At 44.5% G+C, this 9,172-nt stretch overlaps 1 protein-coding gene across 5 annotated transcripts; it reads left to right on the top strand.

Moving 5' to 3' along the window:
• The first annotated feature begins 4,221 nt into the window (after window positions 1–4,221).
• On the top strand, window positions 4,222–9,172 carry MRPS33 (mitochondrial ribosomal protein S33). 5 transcript variants are annotated; one of them, XM_074826004.1, is made up of 4 exons: window positions 4,614–5,434; window positions 5,541–5,602; window positions 6,823–7,078; window positions 8,789–9,172. In XM_074826004.1, the coding sequence occupies exons 3-4, from the start codon at window positions 6,864–6,866 to the stop codon at window positions 8,892–8,894; spliced, it is 321 nt and encodes a 106-aa protein (XP_074682105.1). In that variant the 5' UTR covers window positions 4,614–5,434; window positions 5,541–5,602; window positions 6,823–6,863; the 3' UTR covers window positions 8,895–9,172. The 5 variants fall into 5 exon arrangements, with proteins under 5 accessions (XP_074682104.1, XP_074682107.1, XP_074682108.1 ...); XM_074826003.1 differs by lacking the exons at window positions 4,614–5,434; window positions 5,541–5,602 and adding an exon at window positions 4,222–4,267; XM_074826006.1 differs by lacking the exons at window positions 4,614–5,434; window positions 5,541–5,602 and adding an exon at window positions 4,229–4,263.

Below are 9,172 nucleotides of genomic sequence, written 5' to 3'. Positions count from 1 at the left end.
GATTACCGTATCATACAGGAACTACTCAACTGCCTCATTTCCAAGATCAAATGAAACAAGTTCAGACTTATTTCCTTGTAAGTGTCAATAAAAAAGCTCTAATGAGCAAACTGGCATCCTGATCTTTTTTTTTTTCTTTCTGGGTATACCTTTGCCTTCTCAGGACAAACTCACAGTGGCTCAAGTGTTGCTTTTTGTCAAAAAGCTACCTTAAGGCTATTCAGCATTCAGTTGTCACTTAAATACATACACAAGAGGAATTAAACAGGTAAGTAATTCCAGATCACTGTTGATGAAATAATTCCAGATCAAATTACTGCCAACTGTTTGCAAAAAGGTCCTCCCTGTACTTATCATGAGGTCTCTTCCCCCTTTTTGCTGCTCTGCATGTGCTCCATGCATGTTTCTTCACTCCCTTGATTTCTTTTCTTCACAACAGTCCCCACGCAGAGAATGCCCGTGTTGTCTCTGAGACCCACATCACTCACTCACCTTTAACTCCTTTCTAGGGTTTTTTTTTCACTCACCCATCTGCCACTGATTTTCTTCTAAATAATTGCTGACAAGTACAAACACTTTGCTCTATTTACAACAAAAAGCTCCAGAGGATCTAACAACATGTCCATAGAATTCAGCTCGTCACAAGCCCGTTCCTGTTGTCAGCCTCTGCTGCTTCCTTCCATTCCCTGTTATTATCATCCCTTAGCGTGTGAAGTCTAATTTGGACTGTGAAAACCTCAGAGTGGGGACATTCATTTTATGTGTGCAAAAGACTCCATGCACACTTACAGCATAAATAGTATTACATTGGTCTGATTAGACAGGTGGCTTTGCATAGCAGCCTAGATACCACCAGCTTCAGGAACTGGAGGTCTAGGTCTTGTGCACCCCACCTCCATAACCACCCCATCGTTCTGCACTAGCATGAAGGTGGACGAGCTTCACAGGGATGAAGGAGTGGAACGTAAATGTCTTCCACTCCTGTCACCTCCCCATGGCGCTGACGAAAAAATTCAGCAAAGAAATACCTTCTGTGACTAGAAGCACAAGAATAAAGAACTTGGACAACAGTTCAGCTATCATCCTGAATGTTAAGCACTAGCAACGAAAACAGGAATGCAGCCACCAGTATACTGCTGGTGGTAATTATTCCCAGGGATGCATGATACAGCACTACTAGGCAGCCAGACTGGCCTGTCTGACCTGTTCTCACAACAACAACAACAATGGTGTCCTCCACGGTGAAGCACATCACACAGTGAGCTTGAACTCCCCAGCAGAATCTAGTGAGACACAGTCCCTCAGATGAGGGGTGCAAGACCATTTATGGCTACATGGGTTTCAAAACAGACCATGCTTCGCCTCTGCAAATTTGCTGATGGTGTTGAGTTGTCACTTTGTTGACTGCTGTGACCTTGATATGCCTTACTGTCTAAGATGCTAACCCTGGCTGGGTGCTTTGCAAGCAGTTCTCATAACCACAGCAATAACAGTGATATAATAACAAAAATATGCTCTTGTGAGTGCACATTTACTTTATTGCTGACCTCAGATTTAATAATATTTGCATGTTATTGCATGGCTGACAGGAAAAACGACTGATTTTAGAGGAAAATAGGCAGAAGAAATTAACTAATACAGACCTGTTCATGTACATGTGTTTCCACCACACCAAAAAAGCCATGCTGGAGCCTACAAAGTGTAGGCAACAACACTGGGTCTCTGAAGAGAAAATCTTTGTATTGTGACTCCTTCCTAGTAATCCAGAGCTGTGATGTGCAACTCTGAATGAAAAAGTCAGTTTGCTGACTGCCCTGACCAGGAACAGCCACAATTCTCACAACAGCCTAATCCTCTAAATGTCTCTGGCCTGAAACTCAGCTGAGCAACTTTAGAAAATCGGACCCCCAGGTGATAATGTTGCAGAAAACCAGAAATGGAACCAGAACCATGCTGCTGTGTCCATTTTGTAGGTCAATCAGTACTTGGAGGGAAAGAGGAAGGTGTTTTCCAGTGGTCTATATGCCAAGTTTCTGAGTGTGGGTAACATGCAAGAATTGGGTATTTTCATTCATGAGGAGAAATGAGATGCAGAGAGAGTAGCTTGTCCCAATTAACCTTATTGAAGAGGGGTGGAATGGAGTGGAGATGGCTACAAAGAATTCAACTGCTTATTCCTCCAATGTACAAAAAAGTGTGCTCAGTTTGGAGCTGTATGAGGAAAAAGCCCCAAATAACCATCAGCTGTGTCTCATTAGATTTTTCTAAAACTTATTTGCTGTGACAGAAGTTATTCCGGCCTATATGGAATAAGTGTTTTGGAACTAATAATGTTTAAACAGTTTAACCACGGGACAAAAAAGTGGTGGTTGCTTAGGAGCCAGCAATCACAATTTGATTATAACAAGCAAAAAAGGACAGTCCCAGCCGGGGAAATACTCTCCTACACACATAGAGATGCTTCAGAAAAACTATCTCCATCAAGATGAGAGAAATTATGAGAAAAATAAGATTCAAACATAGAGCTAGAAATGTAAATAAGAATTCTTATGATCTTACTCCATAGTCTAAAAGTTGTGATTGCATTATTAACAAAATAGCCAGTTTTGTTGAAGGAAACACTCAGAAGTTAAAAGCATAGTACAGAACAACGTGGAAAGGCAAAAATATAGGAAAAAATGTTCTTGAGTATACAAAAAATGAAGACTACAGGAAATGCATGACTGATGTGACTACAGACAGTAAAATGAGGAGTGCAACAGTGCCAAGGTGTATGACTAGACAGAGATGGTAAAATAGCACGGAGGTGGCAGAAATGGTAAAAACTTCTATTCCCTCCCTAGATTAAGGAAGAGGCACTTTATTAGTGAGTAATGAAGACAGTAAACAGCATCCACTAGAACAAACATTTTCAAATTAGGCTGTCTAGAGAAATTTTGTGTAACAATCTTTGAAGAACTGGCTAAAGAAATCCCAAGAATGTTAACATTTAATGAGTCTTGGATTATGAAGGAAATTACTGAAGATAACGACAATGTTCAAAAAGAGGGGTGACCAGGGTGCCTAGGCCACAAGGCTGATCCGCCCTGGGCAAGCATGGACAAGGTGACAGAAAAATAATCAAGGAAGGACAAACAGTGTATTTTATGCCAGTGAATATCCACTCTTCTAGAAAACAGATCACAGAATCATCTAGGATGGAAAAGACCTTGAAGATCATCCAGTCCAACCATTAGCCTAACATTGACAGTTCTCAACTACACCATATCCCTCAGCGCTATGTCAGCCCGACTCTTAAACACCTCCAGGGATGGGGACTCCACCACTGCCCTGGGCAGCCCATTCCAATGCCTGACTACCCCTTCTGGAAAGAAATGTTTCCTAATATCCAGTCTAAACCTTCCCTGGTGCGACTTGAGGCCATTCCCTCTTGTCCTATCACTCATTACTTGGTTGAAGAGACTCATCCCCAGCTCTCTGCAACCTCCTTTCAGGTAGTTGTAGAGGGCGATGAGGTCTCCCCTCAGCCTCCTCCTCTCCAGACTAAACAACCCCAGTTCCCTCAGCCGCTCCTCCTACGACCTGTGCTCCAGACCCTGCACCAGCTTCGTTGCCCTTCTCTGGACACGCTCGAGTAATTCAATGTCCTTTTTGTAGTGAGGGGCCCAAAACTGAACACAGTAATCGAGGTGCAAATCGAGATCCAGCCAGCCAAACCCAATTTCATTCTTTGATGGCATTACACATTTGGCTTATAAATGTAATCATGTAATTGTCGTTTACTCAGATGTTTGCAGAGTCTGATTTAGCACCTCCTGGTACCGATTAAAAATTAGCGTGAATCCAGCACCGGGACAGCTCACGTGAAGCGGGCCTGAGGGCCTGCCAAAAGCGGCGGGAAGCGGTAGGAGGCCCGGCCTCACGCCTCAGGGGTTTCCCGCTGCTCCCCCGGACCACGGCCCAGGTTTGGGGGCATGAGGGCGAGTGACCACCAGGCGCGGGCAAGGGACCTGCACCGTCTCCGGGCACCCCGACAAAAACGCCGCTCAGTGCTGGCAAAGAGGAGACCGAGCCCGCTGGGGCAGGCGGGGGCTGCCCCGATCGATGGATGACCGGGCGCCGAAAACCGCCCCTCAACTGCCGCCCCGCCCCTCACAGCCCCGACGTCACCCGCCGCGCCGCCTCGGCGGGGCAGCCTCTGCGCATGCGCAGACGCTCTGCCCGCCGCCGCCTTCCGCCCTGCCGCGCCGCGCCGCACTGCCCGTGGGTCAGCCCGGGGCGCTGCCGGGGGTCGGGCCGGGCCGGGCCGGGCGGAGGGGGGAGCGGCAGCCCGGGGCACGGCTGTCCGCCCACGCCGCCTTGGCCGGGGGAGCGGGGCTGTGAGCAGAAGGCGGGGAAATGGGCTCCCTGGGGGGGGGTCGGCCGAGCCCGCGCCGCCTCCCGGGCCCCGGGGCGGGCCCCTCGGCCCCGCTGGGGCTTGTCGGGCGGGTAGCGCGGGCCTCTGTCCCCGGGGAGCCGGTGGTGGCGGTTACCGGGAGGTGCGGTTGCAGCCGGCGGGTGGGTTTCCGCGCTTGTCCCCCTGGAGGGAAGCAAGGCGGCGGGGCTTGCTGGAGGGCTGCGCTGGGCCGTGCCTGGCTCGGGTGCTCCTCTGGCTGGGCGGTGGCCCCGGTAGCTCTCTCTTCCCCGTGTGCTCACGGGAAAATCAAAAGTAATTATGGAAACAGAAAGTTCTCCTGGCATATGCTGATTGAGAAGGAAATGGTCTGAGACAAGCTAGGGGAGTGGGAAGAAAAGTCCCGGCCTAGGACAGCAAAGCAAGGCTTTGGGTAGCAGTAAGTAGTGGGGAGCAGGTGAAGAAGCAGCACCACATGGTGGTTTTGCTTTTGGTTTAGGTGTGTTAATTACCAATGTGTTCTTATGAAAATATCATCGCTGTAAGTGACAACAAAATTGGTAGCATCTCATAGAATCGGAGGTTGCCCTAAAATAGGCACGTGGGAGTTCGTGGCCTTCACCTTTCTCATCTCTCAAATGTGCTTAGGCTGGCAAAGATTAATGGACATCTCCAGCCTTGGCTTGGGCTATTTAGTTTAGTGATTCTGAAGTGAAAAGCAGGTACCTCAGACCACTGGTTTGCATTGTTTAGGAGCTAAAGGTATTTTCATTTTAAGGCTGCAGTTGGAAGAGATTACAAGTTTTGTGTTTGAGTTGAGTCTGGTGATATTTTCAGAGCAATGATGTGATGAAGAGTTTTGGGGACAATTTGTTGCTTTATCTCTGAATGTAGGAATTAGGACTGGCTCTTCTGAAATGGGTGATTTGGCAAAACTTAGTGATCATTCCCCCATGTAATAGATGCTCAAGTTGATGTGCTGCCCTACGATCATTTAAGAGCTTCTGTCTTCTCACACTAGGCCTGCTGCCTTAACTTGAGGTCTCTGACACTTTGCCTTCCCTTTTGTTACTCTTTCCATTATTGCCTTTGATTCAGAATACTTGTATTATTTTCACGCTGGATTTTTTTCCTGCTTCCTTTCTAGTGCTTTGCTAACAGGAGTAAAGTAGGTGGTTGTACATCAGGTCCTCCAGTGGGCAGACATATGTAAGTGAGGTTACGAGTGCTTCAGATTTATGTTCTTAAACAACAGGCTCCCTGTTACCATACTAAAATGGATTTAGCCCTGTCCTGCTAGTTACTCTGTCCCTGCTCTATGCTCTTGAATTTTTCATGCTCATCTTCTGGAATCAGCTGTGCAATACTTCTTAAAAAAAGAACTTTAACATGAATTTAGTGCACTTGAACGAACCCTGCTTAATTTCTCTGGAGACTTATGTCATCACTTATTCAAAAAGACACAGTACAAGGCAACATACAGCTTCAAATACAGGATTATGGGACTCTTGTTCTTGTCTATTACATCCCATTCCGCAAAGAAAGAATAAAGATGCGAAGAAAACAAAAAATGGGGTGGGGTAGGAAAGCTGAGAGAAAACCCTTCTCCACACTTCTTTAACAGTGTGGATGTTGTCTCTGGCCTACTAACAATGATTTTGACCTCAGAGCATTTTTGTTGCAGAGGTGTCTAGGTGGGAGACAGCTGATAAGGAATAGGAAGCTGCTGATGTGGCATTTTCTTAGAAAAAATAATCTAGCATGGGGAAATGATTTCTTTCCTCTCTTAAAAAAAGATATCAGGAGAGACTGGAAAGAGAGTGGAGAAAAAGCTGATGGAAATGATCAAGGGAAGGTAGTTGAGATGGGAAAGATCTATGTGATTAATATAGAGAAAGATGATTTATTTATTTTTACAGTTAATAGGCCATTTTTGCTAGATGGACTGTAACAGTGTTCATACAATGTTTTAAATAGTGTGAGAAAAACTTCCAGGTTGCTTCCTCCATATAGTTAAGTGGTGTCTTTGCCTGTGCTTGTGTAGAAGTCAGAGGTATTGCAGTGGGCACCATTTTTGGCAGAGTTCACACTGTAATTGTTCCTGTGACTGGAGTTTAAAGGCAGCCTTAAGCTGAGTGCGACCTGCTAATAAACTAGCCGTGGTAAATTGTGGTTCAGTGTAGGTACTTCTATAGTCCATACTGCTGTCTGTAGTGTCCTAGTTAGGCTGATAATTGTACCTGAATTAGTGTAGGCATTCTTTATATGCAGGATTATGTACTAAGAATTAGACTGATTTCATGCAAGGAATGCGTGACTTCAAACGTGTGATCAGAGTACAATGAGTTGTTTTGTTTGCCTTAATTCTGGGATAGCTTGCAATACTCAATCGTCTTAGAGTTGTGGCTCTTTTGTGTTTCCTTTTGCAGGAAGGTCGGTGTGTCTATGTGTGCCCACTCTTCCTTGGGAGATGTCCAATGTTTCCAGTTACGCCCTTCGAATGGCCCGGCTGAGCGCTCAGATATTTGGAGAAGTTGTCAGGCCAACTGACTCAAAATCAATGAAAGTAGTGAAGTTATTCAGTGAGCAGCCTTTGGCCAAGCGGAAGGAGGTCTACAGCTGGTATCCTCCTCACAACACCTACTACGCCCTCATGAAGAAACTCCGTTACTTTGGTCTCTACAGGTAATCTTTGTGTTTATAGGGTGGGAGCAGGACTGGAGGTGGGAAAGGGGTGAGTGTGAGTTTTGGTACAGTTTTTTTCCTCAAGGAAAAGAGGAACATGGAAAAAGGTTTAGTTCAGAGTATGGTGCATATGGAAATACGCACTTGATTGTTGCACTGAGGGCAAGGAGAGTAAAATAAGTGAGTACTCTCTAAGTAGCTTTTACCTTCGGTGAGAAAGACTTCAGGTGTAGTTATGGGCAACCAGTTATATAGGAAATTATTCTTGCTTTGGCTTTGTGGGGAAGGGAAGAGACAAGAGATGAGTGTCTAGTTCTGAACATGGCAACAGAATGTGCTACAGAAAGGTGGTTACCTTAACACAAAAATTGCACTAAGACAATCTTACCATATATTCCTCAATCATTCAACAACTAATAAGTGAAATTTAGAAGAGAAGGAAAGTCTCTGTTAGGCTGGAGGGGCTTTTTATCCTTTAAAATAAATTAAGTTAAATTAAATTCAAATGTGGTTTAAATAGCCTCGTTAATTCCAGCTTCATAGTTGTCTGTTTTTCTAAGGGAATTTCCACAGTCTCGAGTAGGAAAAACTGCACTGCTAAAGAACATCAGCAGGAGTCAAATGCAGTTCTTTGACTTAGGTCAGGTAGCAGTGAAGAAATCCCATAAAGTGAGGCTGCTAACCACGCAAAGTCCAAACAGGTTAATTGCTATTGCTCATATCACAGTACTAGCCATCAAGGATTGCATCCAGGATGCTCTTGGTTTAGGTGCATGTGCAGACTTTCTAGAATAGCTTTATGTTGACACAGCAAGCCTCAATGACATGATAACGTTCCTTACTCTTCTTCCCCTTCTGATCTCAAATTCCTTCTCTAGCTGTTCTGTATACAGAAAGCTTGTAGAGGATCAGGTTTGCTGGTCAGAGATACGTAATGAAGAGTCATAGACTAATAGACCCTGATAACAATTCGCAAGCTTTTTGTTTCTTTTTTAGAAAAGTTGTGTTTAAAAATAGCAGTCCAGCAATCTTAGGCCACTTAGGATGCAGTTGTGACTTTTGAAAAGTACCTTTGTACTGAAAAATACAGGGGCAGAGATTAAACAGAATTTATTAGAACATTATTGAGGATTCATTATGTCTGCCAGGCCCTTTATCCTCCTTCCTATTTTATTCTCCTGTTAAGATTCTACCAGTAGCTGATGCTTTCTTCATAACTCATCCTTGAAGTCACCTGAGAGCAGTGTCATGTACTGTAATTACTGCTCAGCATGCCCCTGTTTTCTTAGAAGCTAATGACCTGAACTTAGTATCTAGCACAGAAACACAATGTGCTGTTGCTAGACTGCTGAGCTAGATGAGAAGGGGGAAATTCTCGTTCTTGTCTCTTGCTGATTTTTATATTTTACTGCTCATTTAAACACAGTGGATCAATAAATGCAATGGAAATAATATATATGGACACGCCATTTGTTGCTGAAAAGGGCAACCTTGTTAGTTCTGAAAGTACCAGAGGAAATCTTTCATGTTATTCAGTCCAGAATTACTGCTAGCAGTAACATTGAATACATTGCAGTGAGTTTCAATATGGACTTCAGTGTTAAAAAAAGGTTTGAGGTTTTTTTTCGTTATCATACAGTTCAAAGAACCTTTCACATCTAGGTATTCCGAGAAATAGAGTAAACTTTTTTTCCTTCCTCCCCCATCTAGGGATGAGCATCAGGACTTTAAGGAGGAGATGAGGCGACTGAAAAAGCTCCGTGGGAAGGAAAAACCAAAGAAGGGAGAAGGAAAGAGAGCTCTCAAGAAGAAATAGTGCCACTTGGACAATATAATGAACTACTGTGGAAATGCTGGAGAACAGCTGTAAACCAGGCTTTCTGTTCCTAGCCAGAGAGGGCTTGGCATGTGAGCTGCATGTGGGGCACAAGAAACACACTGTGAAATACTGGAGTCCACCTCGGGAGTGCACTTTGGTCTTTGGTTTTATTGTTTTTGAACTTCTGTAGTTTAAATAGACTGTATATTGTAGCACATTCATTTGTCAGAGCCCTCTTACCCAAGTAGTAAAAACAATGAAAAAAAAAAAAAAAA

This window comes from Strix aluco, chromosome 5 (genome assembly GCF_031877795.1).
Source record: "Strix aluco isolate bStrAlu1 chromosome 5, bStrAlu1.hap1, whole genome shotgun sequence".
NCBI lineage: Eukaryota > Metazoa > Chordata > Aves > Strigiformes > Strigidae > Strix > Strix aluco.
This window is presented reverse-complemented; position numbering and strand designations above follow the sequence as displayed.